General features: G+C 40.4%; 1 protein-coding gene across 1 annotated transcript in view; it reads left to right on the top strand.

The window, feature by feature from the left end:
* The window catches only part of Ccdc191 (coiled-coil domain containing 191), a 65473-nt gene that overhangs the window by 9249 nt on the left and 32031 nt on the right, over window positions 1-24193 (top strand). The window contains exons 4-7 of the mRNA XM_028752428.1: window positions 3755-3892; window positions 5197-5375; window positions 6773-6996; window positions 10988-11141. Of these exons, the coding sequence (XP_028608261.1) occupies window positions 3755-3892; window positions 5197-5375; window positions 6773-6996; window positions 10988-11141 (695 nt within the window). The remainder of the gene's footprint in view (window positions 1-3754; window positions 3893-5196; window positions 5376-6772; window positions 6997-10987; window positions 11142-24193) is intronic.

The raw sequence follows: 24193 nt of genomic DNA, 5'->3' as shown, positions 1-24193 counted from the left end.
CACAGATGGTGGCGTATTAACTTGATCTGGTATTAGACTATGAATCGACCTCTGGTTTATAAACCAGTTTGGTTCCTTGAGAAGAGGCTCTAAAACTAGTTTAACTTCCTTGCCTTTGAATGTTTTGAATAGATCACTACCTGATCATTTGGTTCTACTTCTTCATTCCCTCACTAGAGTGCTTACTCCATGAAAACACAGCTTTGCTTTCTTGTTCATAAACAATATTTCTAGTGTCTACTATGGCGAACAAGACTTAAATATGTATGCATCGAATAGATGAAGAGATAAATGAAGTAACTGGGGACACAAATAATCCAAACAGAAGCTGGCTTGTAGGATCTAGTCCTCTGACTTCCCTCCTCCCTTGGAGGCTCTTTTTCCCAGTCTCTTTTGCTGGCTCCACTCAAGCCAAGGGCAAGTGGTGTCAGGAGCTCAAAGTACAGACAAGCTTGGCCTACACGAGAAACGGAGGGGAAGGCAGTGGGGCTCGCTTTCCAGTAGACATGAGCGTAAGGCGTGAGCAGGAGACTCACTGGACAGGGCACTGTTGGCCTGGGAAAGGACCTAGAGTTTATTCTGAGTAGAATAGGGTAGGACAGGGTTAGAAGAGGCCCGTAATTTAAATATAGAAAAGTGTAGTATTTGGGGGTTGGGGTTAGGGAAGTAAACTGTGGAAGCTGCTGAAGTGGGTAGGTGAAGTAAAGCGACACTGATTAGTCTCCAGTGGTCAGCAGTCAGAATAAAGGAGAGCTATGCTGTAAAGAGTTGTGCCCCTCACCTTCCACCCTGCCAGCAGCCATATGTGACATACTTTAAGAGCTCCCAGAAACCCTGTAATTGAAGAAAATTATTGTCTTGCTCCATTTCCCAAGCTTTCTAGACCACGATTTTTTTTAGGGGACAGGTATTTTATTTCTATAATATTTACTGTCTTGAGAAACTGCTAGGTCTGTATCTACCTTTGCTGGTGCATGGAAAGAGCATGCTTTATAAAGGTTGGTTTTCATTCTCTTCTCATCAGCTGCATTAGTATCCTACCATAACTAGGGCTGTGGGGAACACTCTGAAAATCTCTGCTCTTCGGTGGTCTGCTTGCCTCTCCCCATCCAGCATGAGGAGCTGTGTGGTATAACTTGCAAAGGAAGTAATTTCCCTTGGTTCTTTTAGTACTTCCTAGTAAGCCCTTACTGCATGTGGCATTCAGTAGACTTAGACTGTGTTACATCCAAACTATGTACATGAAGGTGTAACTTGTTGTGCACAGGTTAATGATTATTAGCTCCCTTTCTCTGCGTTCTTGTAGCATACTTGTTATACTATGTTTCCACTGTAGTCCCCATGAAGTACCTTCCAGAATCTCTGGGGGATGTCATCTTTCTTAAGACATCTTTTTCTACTGTATTCACCATTGTTCTTGTGACGATATGACGATATGTGATGATACAACCCCTGAATGATGTGATGAAGTGAGGTGAATGACCAAATCATAGAGGCAGTGTTAGGCTGTTATCTCTGGGTTGCTTGAACACTGTCACTACAGTGATAAGCAATCAACTCAGTAAATGAGGTGGCCACTAATCTATTAACTAAGAACAGTAGTGTGGCTGGTGAGAATGTGCTGGACAGAGAAATCACTCATATCCCAGTGGAATGGCATAAGATAGCACACAGTCTTATGCTACTTAAACAGGACAATTCCGAACTTAGGAATTATTTCTGGTATTTTCCATGTGATGTTTTTGGGCCTCTGTTAACTTAAGTAACTAAAACTGTGGAAAATAGAGCTACAGATAAAGGGCCACTATTATCATTTGTTTTCTCCTATTTTAACTATAAAAACATTTCTTGACATTAATTAATATATAGGAATACCTAATTATTGTGTAAAAACTATGAGATAATAGTAACAGTGGTGAAAGTAATTTGAAAGTAAGTGGCTTTCTTCTTTGAACTCTCCATGCCCTAGACCTAGGACGAGCCCTTTGATAATGATAAAAATGATGAAGGTAGTGCTAATGGAAACATTTTCTCCTGTTTTTACATATAAGTTTTTACTTGATATTTATTTATTTGCTTGCTTGTTTATTCTGTTTGTTTGTTTGTTTGTTTTTGTTTTTCGAGACAGGGTTTCTCTGTGTAGCCCTGGCTGTCCTGGAACTCACTCTGTAGACCAGGCTAGCCTCAAACTCAGAAATCCACCTGCCTCTGCCTCCCAAGTGCTGGGATTAAAGGCGTGCGCCGCCACCGCCTGGCTTGCTTGTTTATTCCTTCATGAATTTACGTGCACACATATCATGTTGTTGCCAACAGAGGCCAGAAAATGATGTCACTCTCCTGAGCTGGAGTTACAGGTGTTGTGAACTGGCATCTAGATCCTGAGAACTGACCCAGGTCCTCTGCAATAGCAGAAAGTACCCTTAACCACCAGGCCACCTCTCCTGCCCTGCTGTTAAGATTTTCTAGTATCAGTTAGCTTTCAGCATCCATGCTCTGACTTCCTTTACACTCAAGATCTCTCCTTCCTATTTAGCTTTCCTGGTTCTACTTTTTCTCTTCCACTCCTAAAAGGTAGATTTCCTCAGGTTTTGAGTTTTTGAACTCTTCTCCACCTACTTTGTTCCCCTGATAATGTCGTCCTTTTCTAAGGCTTAAGATTACTGTCTATGCTGACAGCTCTCACATTTGTTCCTTCAGTTTGGACACATCCCAAGAAATCTTGAGTATTGTCACCAATACCATCTTGACCTTCCAATTTGGTTATCTCTTACAAACATCCCATGGCTTTCAAGCTTAGAGTAGTAGACAAAATACCTAAAATGGCATCAGGACTTTAAATAAAAGGATTTCAGCTTTAGGACATTTGGGGCCAGAGTATTGTCATGGGACTGACTATATTATCAACAGGGTGTTTAGCAGTATCCTAGCCTTTGGATGCTGTTACCACTTCTCCTGATTGTGACAACCAAAAATAGCTTCCAATGTTGCTGTATTTCAGATGAGGGGCAAGATCACAACCTTATTGATAAGCACTGCTTTCAGCCTGGTTTATCACCTCTTCTATCTCACCGTTATACCTCCCCCACCCTTCTCTTCTTCTTCTCCTCCTCCTCCTCCTCCTCTTCCTCCTCCTCCTCCTCCTCTTCCTCCTCCTCCTCCTCCTCTTCTTCTTCTTTCTCCTCCTCCTCTTCCTCTTCCTCCTCTTCCTCCTCCTCCTCCTCTTCCTCCTCCTCCTCCTCCTTCTTCTCCCCCCCCCCCTCTCTCTCTCTCACTCTCTCTCCCTCCCATTTCTCCAGCCACACTGCCCTCATAGTCACTTCTCTGGCCCTCTACACACTCGTGCAGTAGGGCCTTTGACCTTTCTTTCCCCTGCATAGTACAGTATTGCCTTGTGTATCCATGTGGGTTACTCATAGCCATCCTTTGCTGTGATGTCTTCTACTTGACCCCCCAATTTAAAACTTCAACACTCAGCCTCCATTTCTTGTTTCCCTGCTTTGTTTTTGTCGTATTCATTTGTCATTTCTCCTTGTTTAGACTGTTAGATTTGTGGTGGTAACATTTTCTATTCAATTTTGTTCCCTGTTATATTCCTAGTATCTAAAATAGTATTTGTCACATAATGGGTGTTCAAGCACCTCTGAGTGAGTGAATGAATGAATGAATGAATCAATCAATCAATCAATGAAAACAGCAAATAAAGGAAGCCTGTAAGTCACTGAAATATTAAAAGATAGTTTTGTTCTACTAACAGCTCAGGAGCTAGTCAATGACTGGCTAGACAACAAATTTAAACAAGAATTAGCGAGTGATGGAGAAGGGGAAAGCACTGTGCTAAGCAACCCCCCTGTGCCAGACGCCCATGGCCATTTGAAGTATGACAAGTTTGATGGTAAGAACTTATCTGGTTCTTCTAAGCTTTAACATCTAATGAATGTTTCTAAGAAGTATTTTTATTGTTGTAAATAATAAATGATACATTTGGCTTATGTATGTTTGGTTTATCTTTGTGAGTTTAATTTTTCTTGATTGAGTATAAATCCCCTTTGCTATTTCCTTGGTTAGTAAGTTCCTATTGCTTTTTAAAATTAAAATATTACATTATTTATAATTTTGCTTATAATTTATGTAGCAATTAAAAATATCTCTTGCCCATATATCATCAGATAACTATTTGCTTTGACAGAGAACACACTTAAATATTCACATATCATTTTATAATTATAAAATGCTTCTTAAGCTTTGATTCATTTTCATTTACAAGAGAGGCTATTTCTCTTCTCAGGATGTTTCCTTTCTTTTCCTCTTTTGTATAAAGCTAATGTCAAACAAATTAAATAACAGACTTGTAAAGGATCTTCTACTGTACCACAAAGGTTTGGGGTTTTTGATTTTGTTGTTTGTTTTCTGCTGTGGATTGAGTAACATGGCAGGTCAGCTTTTGACACCTGACTCAAGTCAGCCTTGGTGAAACCAGCTGATGGCATTCCTCTTGCTAAGACTACAAACCCTCACTAGCGAATCACAGTCATGAGCCCTGAGAGCTAGAAGACTACTTTAATATCACCTAGTCTAACTGGTCAGAAGCCTGGGTCACTAGGCAAGCCTACTATACTATACTAAGTCTACAATGAGTTACACTACACTACTGTTCAAATAGCTTAAAGTTAAGACTAACCATGCCCAGCCTGGGTAAAGATTTGGAGGAGCTGGGACACTCCACAGGACTGGTAGGATGTAAAGATGCATCCCACTTTGGATGGCAGTTTGATAGTTTCTTTAAAAGTTTAGAATGGACACATAAAATGTACCCATAGTATAGCCATTCTATAGCATTTGGTAGAAGAAAGTGGATTAAAGCCAGGGTAATGCATGCTAGAGAACGAGCTATAACACTGAGCTATAGCCTAGGATCAGTTGAAGGTTGTTTTTAAGCAAGAGTTTTTGAGGTGGTTTAGGTTAAAGCAATACCTTTTAGATCTGGCTGTGAAGACGCTTAGTAACTTGAGTGAGGGCAGTTCCCAAGGGATGGAGTTTGTGCCTTTATCTGAAGGTGATTGCTGGGGGTCACACTCACCCAACTGTCATTACTGGTTCCTGCTAGTGAGACAATCAGAGCCTTGTATGTTTTGGAATTTTTATGTAAATATTAATATTATTTTTTAATTCTCCTCCTTGATGTTTTTTTGTTCCCAGATTTATGTGGCTATTTGGAGGGAGAGGAGGAAAGTGCCACTGTTGAGAGATTTCTAGAGCATCTGCTCCATAAAGAAGTGGTGGCTGCTGAGATGGTAGAAGAGCTTGCAAGGAAGGAAAACCAAGGCAAGAGGCAGCAGAAGGATCCTCGTCTTACCATGGAGATGAGACATAAGCAGGTGGGAGGGAAAAACAAAATTAAAATGGATAACAGGAAGCAGTCTTTGTGTAACACATTTAATAAGCTTAAATAAAGACTTAGGCTTTATTATGAAAAAGGGTGCCATCTGTGGTTTGGTAAGGAAGAATAAAAATAAAATATAAGAACTTCAGAAGAAAAATAATTCTCATAAACCGAGAGTAGGAAACAATTTATTTAAGAAATAACCGAAATTAGAATAATAGATTTTGACCAGTTGAGAACTGAACTAAACTTTATTAGTGTGAATGTGGTGCTTCCGATTATACATATGTAGATTGCATTTGCTCCAATTTGGTCTTTGAATGGTGACATTAATATATTATCATGAATATTCTGCTAGATATTATAAGGATAATTCTTTTCTAGACAACTAAAATTCACTCATTTTGTGATTATAATTTGAAAAGGAGGACAGATCTGAATTAAATCTAGTTCAGCTGTTTTGAATTGGAAAGGCATATGGGAACTTTCCTTCTTCCAAAAGGAATAGTAGGTAATAGAGGAAAAGGCGATCTCTGCCTCACAAAAGAGTTTGGGGAATTCAGAGTGACCGGATCTTTGCCATGTGATAAGGGCTAAGACAAAACTAGCACTAATATCTACATATATATGCTGTCATTTTATAACACTAGATTTCTAATTACATATTATGAATAGTCACTGTTTTGAACCATTAGGGTATACCTAGCCAGCCATGGGAATGTTGGAGAAATGGGAAGATGTAGGATCCTAGGTTGACAAAGGAAGGAGGGAAGGTTCAATAAGACATGCCCATTGTCTATGAGTCTCACCACAACTAGTGGGTGAAAAGGGTAAAGAGAGAGGAGCCAGACTCTGAAGAATTAGCATTGAGAGGAATGCATGTGCTTATTTAGAAGTATCACAAAAGTCTTGCTTTTGGTTTCCAACTGTGGCCACAAATTGTTGGCATACTTAAAGACAGAAATGAGTAGAACCTGGTAGTGTTCCCTAAGGCAATGGATTTCTGTTCTGTCCTTCAGATTACAGCCACCTGAATGTAGCTTATTCTTTCTTAAGTGATTGTTAAAGTCAGAGCCCAGGGGGAAGTGGTCATATATACACGGGACAAGTTTCAGAATGGGAGTTCATTTCCAAATAAGAACAACATGTGGGCTCTGAGCCTATTATCACACTCAGCTTATCCTTCATGCAGTTCACCCCGGATAGTGCAAGTCCTCTCCTCTAACTGCTTGTAGAACTATATACTTCTTTCACTCCAGAAACAAATGAACGGCTTTGTTTTTCCGATAAGCAGTGGGGTTTTGAGTGAGAATCTTTCAAATTAGTTGTATTCTGAGCTTCAAAATGTGTCCTAAGTGTCGGCCTGTGCATTCTATTTGTGATTTCTGAAAGGTCAAAGAAAATCGCTTAAGACGTGAGAAACAACTGGAGTCTCAGAGAATGGAAAGTGCCCTGAAAAAAGCAGCCTTCTTGGAGGCTCAGTGTCTAGTGCAAGAAGAGAAGAAAAGGAAAGCTCTGCTGGCCAAGAAAGAGAAGGAGGAGATTCAGAGAGAGATGGTAAAGCTGCGGAGGGAGATACTTGAAAGAAGACACACTGTGGAAGAAGCATGGAAAACGTAAGCCAGTGTGATGCGCAGTGTGGAGTATGTCGGTTTAAGCAAATGCATTGAAGTACTCTCAAGTGTTAGAAATGTACGACCATTGCAAATACTAAACAAGAGTCAAACACTTACAGTTCCACTATCTTAACAGACTGCTTCTGCTTTTTCCTGTTTCCTCCTGGTCACAGTCCCCTTGCCTACTTAATTGCAACCGTCAAGTACATTTACTTTGTTATTCAGTGGTAGCAAACTTGCCTGGAGGCCTGAGATATGTGTATTATCCCACTGAGTAGCTGTACCATAACATGGTGGCCTCGTCCTATATTGCTGAGCATTTTGGCTTTTTAAAATGTTTACCAACAGGGTTAAAGAGATGGCTCAGTAGTTCAAAGCACTGAATGGTTTTCCAAGTTCATCTTCCAAAACCTACGTGAGGTGGTTCACATCCACCTGTCAATGCCAGCACCAGGCAATCTGATGCCCTCTTCTGGCCTCCACAAGCACTTCAATCACATGTACAAACCCACACACAGGCATATACACATAATTAAAAATAAAATAAATCTTTGTAAAATTTTACCAATATAATAATGCAGTTGAAGGTCTTTACTCCTAGAACCTTGCTGTGCCTTTGAATTATATTTTTAGGATATATTCTTATGAGTGTAATTAGTGAGTTAAGTAGTATAGATCTTTTGTGACTTTTGAAACATTGCCAAATTACTTTGCAAATGAACTGTACTTGTTAGCAGTGTCACCAGCTGTGGGCCAGTGCAGTACACTCTTCTCTGTACTGGGAGGTGTCATTTTCAGTAGTTTTTAATGTTTAATAGGCATTGTAGTAACTGGTTTGCATTTCTTTGGTTGCGTAAGATTTTTAAAGGTGGAACATATTTCTTTATTCCTTCTGTATGGTTAGTAACTGTCCCCCGCCCTACTGTGACTTGTGCTAGGGTCTTATTTTCTGATAATCATTTTCTGCCTGACTACTGATAAAGAAGAAGAATACCTGACATAAGAGAAAAATGACAATAGCCCTCACAGGATGTAGTACCTTATCCATCCGCATGTGGAAAATGAGTTTCACAGGTGAAATAACTAATGTATATATTCTGAGACATAGCACTGATGCATGAACTGCACAAATCTTCCAGCAATGTGACCCAAGTCCCTGAAACTCCAAGCCACAAAGACCTACTAGGTAATCTTTCCACCCCATCAGGCTACGCAGCTTTCTCCCGTGTTCTTGATTGCTCTCATTTTGCCCAATTTCAAACAGCTCAGCAGTGGACGTGTGCTTCACTCCCTCAAGTGCTGGGCTCAGGCCTCCCCCAAATGCTGCTCTTTCAGAAAGCAATCACCAGTGTTTTAGTGAGTTCTCACTCAGGTCAACCCTGGTTTTCAGATTGCTCTCAGGCCTTGAAAAACATCGGCTGACCTAAAATAAATGGTGAAAACAAGTACCATTTGATGGTAGCAGAATGCTCTGCTCAGTTCACAGTGGGCACTCAACACATGTGCCCTGGCCAGGCATTTCTTATCCAAGTCCAGTCTTACCCGAGCTTATAGCGACAGATAATGAACTTTGCTTCTAGGTGGATGAACTGATTTGAACTTTCAGACAGCAGTTTGGTAATAAGTAACAAGAGTCCTCAAGTGGTGTTTCCTCTGACCTAGGATTCTAATTCTAGGAAAACTGCCCTAAGAACTGATCAGAAATGCAAAGGGTTTATACCGTGATAACTAAAATAGCATTATTAATAGTAATAAATAATAAATATTACAAAATTAATAGACAGTGATTATACAATGAAGCAGGATTGACATTAATGTTTATTTCTGTGTGGAAATATGAATGGCTCTTCTACCTCTCCAGTATTCACAGTTAATCAGATAGGACTTTCATGATGTGTGTTATTTTAAAATTCAGATCTCTGTGCTACAACTGTATTATGTGTTTATTTATTGGCTTGTGGTTCTTGCAGTCTCACCAAGAGCTTGTGTTTGCAGTCTGTCACTGAGTTCCATCCTAAGTCCTAGAGCTGTACTAATCTCATGCCCCCATGACATGTTGATAGGGCTTGTGCTTTTGTCTGATTTGTAAGTTATCCTGAATCTGCTTTCTTTCATAAAGTATTTCCTTAAAGAGATGTGTTAATTACAAGAAGAAAACACCAATAGCTGTGAGGCTAGAGAGAGTGTAGTTTTTGGTCTTCAGTAGACTGGAGTTCAGTTCCCAGTACCCTCACTGAGATGCTTCCCCACCACTACAACTGAGCTCCAGAGGACTTAGTACCGCCTGCTCACATGTGGTATACATTCACACAGGAACATAAATAAAAATAACTTTGAAAGTCAAACAGTTGATTAACACTAAATAATCAACCTTAACCCAGTCTACTATCACCAGTAATAAGACATTATTACTGCCTCCTATATAAGTAAAAATGAATGACATCATGTGTGTATTCTAGATTCTTTTTTACTTGAATTTCTAAACTGTAAAGCTCCTGAAAGCCTAGGAGACTGACTACCCAAGCTTTCATAGCTGATTCCTCATGGTTTGTTCCACATCATTAATAGTATATGCTCTGTGTACATATATCTGTAATTAGTGCCAAGAAAAAGGCAGTCTTGGAGCTGGGGTTATAGTTCAGTTGGTAGAGTGCTTGCCTAACATAAACAAAACCCTGGGCTTGGTCCCCAGCACCACAGAAAAGTAGTGGCACGTGATTGTCATTCCCTATTTGGAAAGAGGAGATAGGAGGATCAGGAGTTCAAGGACAGCCTGGTGCGTCTTTCACAAGCCTGACAACCTGAGTTCCAATCTCCAGGACCAACTAAAAAGCCTGGTGCTGTTAGAAGTTGTTCTGGTTTGTAAAGAAAGAGACTACCATGCCAATTGAAGTATCTAGGCAAGACAGACCTTACTCTTACTCAAAAAAAAGGATCTGCTTGGAAGAGTGACCTCACTGAACAGGAAGTACATTTGAATTTTGTTCTAGCTCAGGTGGTGCTGTGTCTTGTCCCCATTGTCTGTGGTCCAGCCTCCCAGTCTTTTTCAGATGGTTAGTGTGAAGAATATTGGTATGAAAGAGGAGGAAAAAGAGTTGCTGTTTAGGGAACAGGATCACTGGTCCAGGCCATCAAATTCCTAGAATAGAGTGGATGTAAACTAAGGTAGGAAGGATTAAAACATTTGCAACATTGCAATATAAAAGTCTCATAAGATGGGAGAGATAGAAAGACTTATTCCTTGTCCCAAACACAAGGTTTATAGTATTTGATAGAAAAAACTAATCCAGGTCTTTTCTACTCTTAGCACTCCTTCAGCAGGATGGGTAGCAAAGGCAGGATGGATAGCCTAACTAAGAAGTGCAGTGGCAAAAACAAGAGAGACCCTGCTTCAAAACAAGGTGGAAGAGAACCAATTTTCAAAAGTTGTTCTCTGACTCACACAAATATTGTGGCACATGTATATCTTCTCTCTCTCTCTCTCTCTCTCTCTCTCTCTCTCTCTCTCTCTGTGCTCTGTGTGTATGTGTGTGTGTGACTCTGTATCTCACATTTTGTGTGTATGTGTGTAAGAGTATACACACAGAGAGAAAGAAAGAAAACTTTATACATATTGAGAAATTTTGATCAAGGTATAATAAGTAGTAATATCAATAAAAATGCTTCATTAAGTCGGGCAATGGTGGCACACGCCTTTAATCCCAGCACTTGGGAGGCAGAGGCAGGTGGATTTCTGAGTTCAAGGCCAGCCAGCCTGGTCTACAGAGTGAGTTCCAGGGCAGCCAGGGCTACACAGAGAAACCCTGTCTCGAAAAAACAACAACAAAAAAACCAAAAACAAACAAACAAACAAAACAAAACAAAAAAAGCTTCATTAAAGCATCTACTGGGCTGTTTGTCAAAGTACGTAATTTATATATTCATTCCAATGTAGTAGGCTATAACTACTCATTCTTAAATCTAATAACTATTTTTAAATTGTTACTAATAGAGAAAAGAAAAGGCAAGAAGAAATTTCTCAGAGGAATCGAGATGGGAAAATGATGGAAAGTACTCACATACATCTGGGTGAGGAAAAAATTGCAAAAGAAAGGAAGAGAAAACTGAGGGAGATATTAATCCGGACTTTCGAGGAAAATCAGCAGGTGAGAGTTAACAGTTCTCTCCATTCAGCATCCTGTAGCATGAATAACAAGATGCTCCATCAGAGATGGAGTGAAGTACACTAGGTGTGGTGGGTCACACCTGTCAGCCTGTGTCATGTGAGGCTGAGGCAGAAGGATCACCACAAGTTTGAGGCCAGCTTTGGCTACATAGTGAATTCAAGTGTAGTTGGTGCTATGTGGTAAGACCATATCTCAAAAAGTAAGGGGGAGGGAGAGATGAAGAGAGGAAAGGAGAGAGGGAGAGAGAGAGAGAGACAAACAGAGAGAGAGAGTTCATGAGAATCTATCTTGACTGTGTAAATCAGCCCCAGCGTTTGTTCCTTGCTGCCTGCTGGCCTGGTTACAGGTCAGTGCATCATGTCCCTGATGGAGTTGTTCTTCCACACTGTGGTGGTGTGGGTGAGTCTCCAGGAAACTGAGACCGTGCTGAGGGTTCCTTCTGAATAATTTCTTTAGAATAGCTTTTAACTCTGCTCTTTGATGGTATTTGAACACTGGGCTTCTGCTTTGACAGTGTCAAGGACAGTCCTGCTTGGGTTATGTCGACAGCGTAAGAACAAGTCACTGTCTTCTGGTATCTGAAATCCAAATGATGATAACTCATGCTTCTTCTTCTTCTCTTGCTAATGACCTATCTACTTTTTTTTTTTTTTTACTTTATTTAGAGGAACTTTTATAGAAACAATAACTAAAGATTTTTCTAAAGCTTTTAGATTTTTATTTTTATTTCCAAAGAGATAGCATAGTAGATGGTTGAATTATTCATTTGAGGAATGTTACTTAAATCTTTTGCAGCCATAACTGACTAACTTTATGTTGACAAATGCATATGCTCCACACCAGTTTCTTTAGAATTGCTGTTACCAAAATATCTGACAGAAGAAGAGACTGTGAAAGGAAGCTTCATTTTGGATGATGGTATCAGAGGGCTCAGTTCATGACCCCAGGCACTAATAGAACATCCTGGCGGCAGGAGCATTTGGTAGAAGACAGGTGTTCACAGCCCAGCACACAGGAGACAGAGCCAACTAGAAAGTGGTCAGAGATGTACCCTCAACATCCTACCCTTACTGACATTTCTCCATCTGTGCCCACACCCCCAAAATTTCTAGGATTTCCCAAAATAGCACCACCTGCTATGAACCAAACATGCAAAACATGAGCCTCAAGGGACATTTCAGATTCAAACCATAACAACTTCTTAGGTTATTTAAGCAGCTTTTTCAATGAAAGGCAGTTGATCAAAATATGAATTAGGGATTATAACATTTTATATAAAATGAATTTCTTGGCAGATTTGTAAATGAGATCATTGGATGAGAAAAGATAAATATGTATATTTTCTATCCCCCACAACACCTACACTAGGGCCTTAGGCATTGCTAAAATTCATGAAAGTTAATAGAGTGAATACATAAGTGACTGGATCTAACAAGAGAAAAAAGAGTGTAGGGCGATACTAAGGGGGTTGACAAATGTAGGAATTGACTTATAAAGGCCCTGGAAATCAGTAACAGGAATGGGAGTTCGATAGGACAACTGAGATAAAAGGGAAAAGGTAGTCAACATGAGTTATTAAAAGATGGACATATTTCATGATGATATCCTTGACTGATGGGTAGGCAGTTATCATTATCACAATATTAAAATTTTAATCAGTTTTAGTTTGAGAAGTAGAAGGAAATGTAAAGGGTTTGGATTAATATTTTGAGAAAGACTTAACAAGAACTCTAAGATTTTGTATCCTTCAAGAGATATGTGTAATTAGTGAGTGTTTCTATAACAACAGTAAAGATTCCTAATAAAAAAGTAGAAAATTGCCGGGCGGTGGTGGCACCTTTAATCCCAACACCTGGGTAGCAGAGGAAGGTGAATCCATGAGTATGAGGTCAGGCTGGTTTACATATTGAATTCTAGGACAGCCAGAGCACTACACACACACACACACACACACACACACACACACACACACACACAGAGGGCTAGAGAGATGGGTTCAGTATTTAACAGCATGGACTGCTCTACCAGAGGACCAACTTCAATCCTCAGCACCCACATGGTGGTGCATAACTCTGTAACTCTAGTTCCAGGGGATCCCACACCCATTTCTACGCTTCACAGGCATCAGGCATGTAAGTGGTTTATAGACATTGTGGTGGTTTCAATATGCTTGGCCCATGGGAATGGCACTATTAGGGCTTGTAGCCTTGTTTGAATAGGTATGGCCTTTTTGGAGGAAGTATGTAGGTGGGCTTTAAGGCCTCCTCTGGTCAGGCCTCTCGGAGTGTGGAAAAGAGTCGCTGCCTCCTGGCTGTCTGCCAGAGATAGTCTCTCTTAGCTGCCTGTGGGAAGACAGTCATTTCCTGGCTGCTTTTGGATTAAGATGTAGAACTCTTGGCTCCTCCAGCACCATGTCTGCCTGGATGCTGCCATGCTTCCTGCCATGATGATAATGAACTAAACCTCTGAAACTGTAAGCCAGAACCGATTAAATGTTTACATTTCTAAGAGTTGCCTTGGTCATGATGGTGTCTGCACAGCAATCGAAATTCTAAGACAGATATACACTCATAAAATAATAAAAGAAAATAGGGAGAGAATTTATGTTCATGGGCATCTTGGCAAGGCACAAGAAGAGCATGCCATGATAGCTTAGCAACCAGGCAGAAGTAAGATATGTATTTCCTAAAAATTTAAAAATTGCAGTGGATTCTATTCTATGGTAAAAATCCTATGTATTGTAGATATACTGAATGTTTTAGATAGAATTGCAGAGTTAATGGTAGCAACAGTAGTAGCCCCTCTAAATCTGGTTACTTTGAAAAGGACATGTCAATGTATTAGAAAAGTGACAATATTTGAATCGTCCTTCTTTTACCTCAGATTACACTTGTGGTTTTTTGCTCATACATTATTATATTTAAGGTTCTATTTTCATGGTTGCTTTTGGTGTTCAGAATACATATAAAAATTATCTAGGGCTGGAGAGATGGCTCAGTGGTTAAGAGCACTGACTGCACTTCCAGAGGTCCTGAGTTCAAATCCCAGCAACCACATGGTGGCTCACAACCATCTGTAATGAGATCTGATGCCCTCTTCTGGTGTGTCTGAAGACAGCTACAGTGTATTCATATATAATAAATAAATAAATCTTTTAAAAAAATTATCTAGACAGGTTTTAAATCCCTGTTACTGGTCTTTCCAGTGTTGAGCAAGGCTTGTGATCAATCTAAGAAATTGTTATCACTGAGAGAGACCATGTTATAACATCACTCATGTTTCCACTCACGCCCTTTCCCTATCCCAGGATGAGTCCTGGGAACCGGTAACTCGCTTTTGTTTTTTTAGTTTCCTCATTATGTGACAGATCTTTGGCCTTTTCTTGCACTTATAAACTTGTTCTGTTTGTTTGTTTGCTTGCTTGCTTGCTTGCTTGCTTGCTTTGGTGTTCTGTTTAAAAGAACTGGTTAGACATTTTGTAACATCTTTCTTAATTTAGGGTTTCTCATGGTGTCTCTTGCTTGGAATGAGATTTTCAGTAGGAATACCAGGAGGAGTGATATGTGCCTTTCCCTACATGGCAAGCAGTAGGTAACTGTTGAGCACTTAATCCAACATGTGCCTCCTGAGCTTCTCCGTTAGTCACCAGTATCTTTTCCTAATTGACAGGAGAGACTGTGAACCCATGTGAATGTCCTGGTTTTCCACTGTCACTCAGCAGTTGGAGCATCTCATGGTGGATCTTGTCTGCAGTCCTGTTAGTGTGCTATTTACCTAGTACTGGTTTTGTGTCATCCCAGTTTCTCCTGTATGCATTGACTTAAATTCTACAAGAAATAACTGGCCCTTCCTTCACTTATTTGCTTGTTGGTTTGTGTAATTATTGATTTTATTCAATATGGACTCATTGATTTTGATTTTTCTCTGGGTTATACTGTTGTGTATTTTGTAGCTTAAAGTGTCCCATCTTTGGCTTTTGAAATAGCTTTCAGGTTGCCTTCTCTACCTTTTGAGCACACATCCATTCTTTTTCAGACATTTTTAATGGCACCACAAGACTCCAGGTTCACTTGTATTTTCTCTGCCATAGTGCTGTAGTCAACACTTGTGCATAGAATCCTGTTCCTTTTGTGGGAGAATGATCTTTAGAAACAAATTATGAATACTGTGCACACTGCTTCTGGAGGGCCATTGTCTTTATACCTTCTTAGCACATAGAGGTAAGAAATATGCTTCCTGTTTATGTCTGTCTGTCTGTCCTCTCCTCCCCCCTCTCTTTCCCTCATATATGTGTGTGTGTGTGTGTGTGTGTGTGTGTGTGTGTGTGTATGTATTTTTCCATAATCCAATCCCTCTAATTCCAGGACAACAGTACAGGGATGGGGGTCATGTTATCCCTCCCCTTCCCCTATCTGTAATTTATATTTGAACTGTCTGAATTTTATTGTCATTGTGAATTCATAATGACATTTTTGATGTAGTCCAGGTCCCCCCCCCCCCGACTACATTTGTAGTACTTTCCCCTGACAATAAGAAAGCTGGCTCATTTGTCTACATTCTGTTGACTTATACTTTGGTTCTATGCTGCTGTAAATGTCGGTTGAGAATTGCTAATCCAAGAGCTGAGTGTGATGGGGAACTGGGTATGACTGACAGGGCACACCTATGTTCTCAACACTGGGAGGTGGAGTAGGAGAATCAGGAAGTACTTTTACTTTTAGCCTTACAATTTTCAGTCAAAATATTGTATTTCCAGCATTCCTTAAGTTCTTCTCTTCCCCTTCAGTATGATTTCATTGTTTATTAGGATATGGATCTTAAACCTCTTTCAGTTTCTACAGTAGATGTCTAAAATACATTAATATTTACCTACCTGATTCCTCTTACTTCTACATAGACATAGCTGGAAATAGGATAGTCTTTTGGTAAATTCCAGCACAGATCTGGTTCCACATTCCTGCCGAGTTCTAAGGAAGCCCAAAGCTGCCTTCACTGGCCGCAGGTGAAGCAGAGGAAAATGCCCAGTGACTCCCATCAGAGCCAGAGAATAGCCTGTGTGCTCAGCATATTTCAGACCACAGTCCTGATAGAGATAGTCATGTTAAATATCATCAGGGAGACAGCTTTCTAGAAGCTGCTGCAGTTTAGGTCTGTCATCTCTTGTGCTTTGACTTTGGGTTGTCACTGTACCTCTAAATTCTTAACATCTCACTTAAGCCATTTATTTATTTAGTCTGTTTTTTGTTTTGGGTTTTTTTTTTCCAGACAAATTTCCTAGGGTAGCCCACACTAGCCTAAGACTTACCATGTAACCCAGGCTGAGCTCAGACTGAAAGCAGGCCTCTTGCCTCAGCTGTTCCAGCACTGGTGGCCGCATAGTTAACAGGCTCCTGAGAAGGGCTGGGCTCTGCTGTTGGCACATGCATTCAGGTGGTCCTCAGCATACATTCCCCTCTCCCTCTCCTCAGCTCTCCCCTTCACTGTGTCAGGAACTTATTTTTAGATAGCAACTTTCCAGTAGAGCCTCTCCTATTTTCTCTTTGATCTGGCAGTGAAATCTCATTGGGAGATTCAGCAATTCACGTGTCATAGCTAATTAGCAGAAACAACATGGGATTAACCATGAAATTCTTAACACTATTTGGAAAGTGCCTTCTTAATTCTCTATTCTGAAATACAGTTTTGTTTAATAAGATTAGAAACTCTGTGATCCCTTCTGCTTGGGAAAGTCTTAGAGAACAATGGAAAACGGGGTGATATTAGCGTAAATCTGCATTCTCTGGGGAGAAGGTTTTGATTTGCTTATTTGGTTAGGTTTTTCTGCTAGAGGGTAAGATAATAATGACCCACAGGAATCATTGTTAATATTATGCCTGTGGCTTAGAGCCTTCCAAAAATCCATCCTACACTAGACCAAGAAAGCATGGTGATATATTGTGTGTGTGGGGGGGTGCTGCTGCATTTTTTTTTCCTGCCAGGCTGCTGGAAAATGTAGTTAAGTGCCTCATTTGTACAGCATGGTTTCTTTCCAAAGACTTTTCAGTTATCAAGATGCCTACAGAGCACTGAAGCAAAGCCACTTCTGGAGTGACACAGCCACTGTCCTCTCTGCTGAGTCAGGGAGGGGGCCTCCTTGAAAATCAAAGTGCAGAGAGAGGGCTGAGAAACATGTGCAGAGTGAGCCTGGCGAGCCTCTGCCTCTGGGTTATCGCCAAAGGCACTACGTGGGAGATAGTTTTGAAGTGTCTGAGACATGTGTGGCTCACTTGTATGTAGTCAACTTTACAGAAAATCCCCACTAAAATTTACCAGTTTTGACAAGGAGGTTTCTTTCTTATTGTTATTTTTTTTGTCTCACCTCATGAGTAACCCAAATTGTCCATTCTCATGAGAGGACCAGAGCTTAAAGCCAGTGTTTGTCCTTTCAAAGCACTGTAAGCCTAGAGGTTCCTCTTCTTCAACAGTGTTTGTTTGTGGGGTTGGATCTTAAGGCAAAGCCTCACACTATCTCAGCAGGTATTCTACCAATACCTAATCTCCAGTGTGTTTGTTTTGTTGTTGTTGTTTTAAGAAGATACTGATTGAAATCTACTTTTAAAAATTAAGGAGAAAGCCAAGCAGTGGGGGCACATGCGTTTAATCCCAGAACTTGGTAGGCAGAGACAGGTGGATCTCTGATTTTGAGGCTAGCCTGATCTATAGAGTAAGTTCCAGGACAGCCAGGGCTACCCAGAGAGACTCTATCTCTCAAAAAAAACAAAAACCGAAAACCAAAATAAGGGGAACGCCTATGACATAAATTCAGGCCATTCTCTAAATATTTACAGGGTAGAATAATTGTTTTTTTTTAAAACACTAGACATTTCTGGTAAATATTTATAAAAGTCTCCTGTGGGTGAGAATAATGACATCACTCACTGTCTTACTGTTAGACCACCTGGAACTGAAACAGCATTTGTCTGCTGTTCTCCGAGGTAAGATGTCTTCCTAGCATAGTTGATGTATGTGAGTGCCCAGGAGAAGGTGAAGCAGAGAGTAGGGACTAATGGAGGGATGAGAGTATCTCAAAGGAAAAGAGAAGGCCATGGGGAGTGATAGTCAGCCTTCATAAAGACATGTAGCATCCTGAGATGTAGTTCAGGTTAGGCTGGGAAAGGAGCCCTGTCCTACAGTGATCAGGCTGTAAGCTACACTGTAGTAAGACTAAGCAATTGCTTCCTGAAAGTCTACACCTTCTAGAACAACACAGAATAACTAATCAGTAAAAGCAATATTATTGATTGGAACTTCCTAACAGCATTCAGAATTTATCAAACATCTTTTTGTTATCTGTACACATTAACACATTTATGGGTCAGTGCCCGATGTCTGGGATTTTAGACTCTGCAGGTGAGGAAAAGGTGTAGAAGGCAGATGAAGCCCTTGGTCCCCAATAGTTTTGATAAGTTGTAAAGCTGGGTGAAGGCTTATTCTTTTGCTGTGTTTTTGGATATGCTTGTTAAATCTAAAACCAAGGGTTTTAAAAAAATAAGTATAAAAGAAGAAAGAATGAAATTGAATATAGAAGTGTCTCCTAGTAGAGATATATTCAGGCCTCTGGAGTTTTCCATGGCATCTGACATAAAGTACCAGGCTTAGTACTCTGTCCTGGAAACGTGATGAAGTTCTTCTAATGAAGTCAGTAAAGGAATGTAGAAAATTGGTAGGGCTGGGCAGTGTCATGATTTTTTTCTTTGGGGGGTGGGGAGGCAAAATGATGAAAAGAGGAGCAGGATAGTCATAGGGCACTTCTCCTTTTAGAATGTCAGCCTGGTCCTTCCTACTGCAGACTTCTGTTGCTGTGGTGAAAGTCCCTTTCTTGTCCCAGGTTCTCTAGGTAGCTCCTGGTTTGTTTGTTTAATTTTTTTTGTACAGTGGTTCTCAAAAGAAAACCAGGCAATGAAGAGTTCTTCCAGTTGCAGTATGGGATGTCTGCTCCTTTCAGAAAGGGAGCAGAAAGGAGTCCCTAGGGCTTTTGTGGGAGGGCAACCTTCTCCCTGACATTTGAACCTCAGCCAAGTCCCCTAGACCACGGGTTGCACCACAGTTAGTTCCATTCAGCAAAAATAAATTGTAGACTTGTTGACATTTTTGTCCTCTTTACAATTCATTGTTTATTTTTCCATGACAGAGAATTTTGATGCAATTATCACTGAGCTTTCTGACAAAAGGGAACTAGCTAAGGAATTTTGATGAGTTACCCACTTCATTAATCAGAACAAGCATCTCTAGTGACAGGGTTAGAATTACAATGAAGATTAGATAGCAAATTGCTGTTCCACGGAGTGTCAATCATCTGCAGTGACAGCGGTGTGATTACACTTCAGGGAAGAGCTTTTCTTGCCAACAAAACGAGGGCAACTCCAGTGCAGGTAATAAATTTAGCAGGGTGGGTTGTCATTTCTTCCCTCTAGTGGAAACCTTAAAAACCAAATGCTGTCTTATGGAACATTTTAAGGGAAAGACAGCATTTCACTTTAAAACTTTCTCTCACATTGTAGTATTGTATTTGAAGAATTATTATAGCTACATACTTAGGTACAGTTCATCCCTGCCATGATTTTCTCTGGTTCATTTACCATATCAAGCCTGTAATAAATAGATGGTAAAAGCTACAGGAGGAAGATATGATTATATCTCGACACCATTAGTAACCAAAACCCAATACAGAAACAAAAGTAAGAAAGAAATGGAAAGAGGTCATGTTAGTTAGTCATGTTAGTTACCTGGCTAGTAAAACTTTCCAGGTCTCCTGGCTTAAACAGAATTAACTCCTCTTCCAACTCAAGTATGCTTTTAAGAGCAAGGGGATAGAGCACTGTCTTCGTTAATGTTTAACTGATGTGAACAGACACCATGACCAAGGCAAGTCTTATAAAGGACAACATTTAATTGGGGCTGGCTTACAGGTTCAGAGGTTCAGTCCATTATCATGAAGGCAGGCATGGCAATGGAGGAGCTGAGAGTTCTACATCTTCATCTGAAGGCTGCTAGGATGAGGGTCTTAAAGCCCACACCCACAGTGACACACCTACTCCAACAAGGCCACACCTACTCTAACGAGGCCACAGCTTCTAATAGTGCCACTCCCTGGGCCAAGCATATCTAAACCATCACAAGCATTGTTGTAGCTCTAGACTGTAAACTGATCAGGAGAGACAGGAGCAGCAGGCAATTTACTGGGGGGATGTGGGGGTGACCTGCCTGGATTTAGGATCACCTAGGAGACACACCTATGAGGGACTTCGCAGAGAGGTTTACTGGAGTGGGAAGACCCATTGGGAATGTGAACAGCACCAGACCAAATAAAGGTGAAAAGCCAGCTTAGATCAGCATTCATCCCTCTCTGCCTCCTGACTGTGGGTACCATGTGGCCAACTGCCACAAACTGCAACTACTGCTAATCCATTGTAGCCTCCTTTCCTGGCCATGATAGTCTGTGCCCTTGAACCCTTCCTTAAGTAAACTCTTCCTTAAATTGCTTTTGCCAAGAATTGTCACAGCAATAAGAAAAGTGACTAATATTAGCGTAAAGGGAACAAATAGATGCTATGTGTGGAAGCATGACCCTTCTCGTCCTGTCTAAGTTAAACGAGAGGACTGAGAGTTTATTCCTTTTACCAGTGTCGTCTTCAAGCACATTTATCAGACTCATGTTACCTAAGTAATATTTACTATGGGTCAAGAATAACTAAGCAGCTATCTTTGATTCATGTTTTAGTTTTTAATCTAAATTTTAATGAGATTGCTTTTGCGCAAGCAGGGGATAAAGCCCATAGTATTTCAATAAAGGAATGCTCCAGGCACCTGGCATGGAGCTGTTGTTAGCTTCTGCAGTCAGGCCCACTCCACACCCTGGAAACCTACCCTGGGCTCCCGGGGTCTTAACCCTGGGATGTTAAAAGAACAAATTGACTACAGAAATTATAGGCTCTAATTTTACTTTCCTAAATTCAGCCAACTTTCTAGAGATGCTGTTCTACTTTGGTAAGCTATATGTAGTTTTCCTTCCATTTCAAAGCAGAAAATGTACTCTTCACTGCTAAGATAAACTAATTAATTACTTATAGATTAGAAACATCACCAGGGTTCCAGAATGTTAAAGTTTTGGCCTTGAGATTAGCACTAATGCTTTACTTTGTGAATTCAGTTATCCTGCAATCTCTACCTAAAGTTTTAACTCAATGAGCTAAATCACAAGAATAGTTATAATTTCTATTTTATCATAGTGATCTAAGAATGAATAAAATAGTACGTGTAGAACAACAGAGGGCTAGGGTTGTAGCCTGGTTTTATATTATTTGCTTATGTACATAGTCCCGGGTTTAGCACCAATAAACAAATAGACAATTAAAAATGCAATAGTACATAGAAGTTACTTTGAAGTTTATAACAAGAGGGACATAAAAATCCAAGGAAATGACCTGGAGAAATGGTCAGCAATTAAGAGAAGAATACTGCCTGCTTTTCCACAAGATCTGGGTTAGGTTCCCAGCATCCACATGGCTCACAAACATCCGTATCTCAGTTTAAGAGAACCAACACTTTCTTCTGGCTTCCACAGACACCAGGAACTCAAATGGTGCACAGACACACATGTGAGCAAAGCAGCTATACACATAAAATAAAAATTCCAAAACATTTTTTACAAGGATACGAGAAGTAATATTATTAAGTTGGATTATGTTTGTGCTATTTCACCATAAAATATGACTCAGGAGTTGAGAGACTGAATACAGCTGTGTGTAGAGTATTTCACCAAGTCAATCAGGAGAAATTTGCTCCTCTTCTATTTTTATTTCTGTGTTCTAGGTCTTGAATCCAGGGTCTTGAACATGCTAATGCAAGACCTCTACCACTGAACTACATCCCCAGCTCAAGAGGAAACTCTTAGTGAATATGGTAAATAGGTTCAGGATATTTTCTTTTGGTAGTGACACATATTAACAAAATGCTGTGTTCTGGGGCTGGAGAACTAGCTTAGTGGTTAAGAGTACTTGTACTTTCAGAGGACGTAAGTATGGTTCCCAGGATCTACATGTAGTTCTTCATGATCTTTAATTCCTGTTCCAAGGGACCCACTTTCTACTTCCGAGCTTCTTGGGCACTAGGCACCCTCATGGTGCACATATATACATGGAGGCAAAATACTCATACACATAAAAATAAAATATATAATCTAAAAAATATTTTAAGATAATATATTCTGTAAGATAGAGAAACAAATAATGATGAGAAAAAGAAAAGCAATCCCTCAGCCTGGCAGCCATGTGTCCCTTGTTATGGGTGAAGGCACACCCTTTGTAGACCAAGTCTATCCTTTTCTCTCTTCTGCCTCCTTTCCTCCCTCCTCTTCTTAAGAAGATTTGAGTTGAAAATGTGTCCTCATCAGAAGTGATATAAAGGGAATAAGGGCTTGATTCATGTTGTTCATGCTTTTCTCCTGATGAGGTATTATAACCCTGTATGATTATCTAAATGGGAATGTAACTGATATCCTGAATAGAAAAATAATTCTGGCCAAGTAATTATATTTCCAAGAAGTCTAGCACATGTTTCTTTATATTTTATTGGATCCTTTAACATTTTTATTTTTTATTTTTATTGTGTGTGTGCATAGTGTATGGAGGTAGACATCTATATAAAAGTCAGAGAATGACCTGGTTAGTTTTGTTGTCAACCCTACACAACTTGAAGAATTGCCTCCATCAGATGGCCTGTGGACGTGTCTGTGAGGCCTTTTCTTGATTGTTGATTGATGTAGGAGGGCCCATCCTACTACGGGGGTGCCATCCCTAGTAAGTGTGCCTGGGCTGTATAAGAAAGGCAGCTGAAAGTGAACCTGGAAGAAAGCCAATTGGCAGCATCCCTCCATGTACTCTGCTTCAGTTCCTACCTCCAAGCTCCTGCCTTGGCTTCCCTCAGTGATAGACTATAACATGTAACCTAAATAAGCCTCTTTCCCCCTGCGTTTTCAGTTGTGGCATTTATCACAGCAACAGAAAACAAACTTGCGCTGAGGACAGTTTTGTGAAATCAGTTCTCTCCTTTTGGGGATGCTGAGAGTAGAATTCAGGTTTTCAGGCTTGTAGGACAAGTGCCTTTACATAGCAGAGGCATCTTACTGGCCCATCTTTTATTTCTGTTTTCCATTTCCCTATAATCTTCCAAAAGTAGAGATTGTTTCTTCCAAAACTTTAAAACTCCCAAACTGAAACACAATGGCAGGTGTATAGTAAATGCTGAAGTAGCATCCCTTAAGTGTTTTTAAAAGAAGAAAGCAGTGAGTTAGCCTACAGTCTTTGAAACCCAGCCTTCCCATAAAGCCACTTCCTGTGAGGTCGCTTTCTGTTTGATCTCATACTTTAGAGCTCCTGACAGGTTTGTCATTCCCAGCTAAGGGTCCTATGCCCTCTCAGGAGTCCCACAGCTTCATGGAAATCATTAAACCAGAAATCCTGCTAAAGTGTGGGGAGAGATTGGCTGAAGAATACAAAGCTCACTGGAATACAGTGGGAAGAGCACATGCAGCTGGGGAAGAGTTGGCCATAGACTTCCTGTGGAATGTAGTCCTGAAGTAGGCAGAGCAGGGGCAGCAAGTAAAGACAGGGAAGTTAATATGAGGACAGGAAAATGTGATATAGTGTGGTTGGTGTCGATGCCAAGAAATGACAACAGAGGGATCTAGAAAGAACAGAATGGCTTCTCTTTGTTTGATTGTTTGTTTGTTTGTTTGTTTGTTTTTATGAGGATAGAGTATATAGACAAGAACTGAGTGGAAGTGATTTTCTCCTCAGACCTGGATCGTGAATAAAGCGTGCTCTGGTGGCTTGGTAGATCTTGTCTAATTTGCTGTTGCCTACATAGGCACATGAGGGCTGGAAATCTCTAGGCCTACTCATCAAAACCTTAATAACATGATAAGTGGTAGCCAAGATAAACTAGTCATTTTTAACTGTCCTGTTTTCAAGGAACAGGCCCCATTCTGTTAC

The sequence above is a fragment of the Grammomys surdaster genome, unplaced genomic scaffold, assembly GCF_004785775.1.
Source record: "Grammomys surdaster isolate TR1022 unplaced genomic scaffold, NIH_TR_1.0 125901, whole genome shotgun sequence".
Taxonomy (NCBI): Eukaryota; Metazoa; Chordata; class Mammalia; order Rodentia; family Muridae; genus Grammomys; species Grammomys surdaster.
The sequence above is the reverse complement of the archived record's forward strand: the minus strand, read 5'-3'. Positions and strand labels throughout refer to the sequence as shown.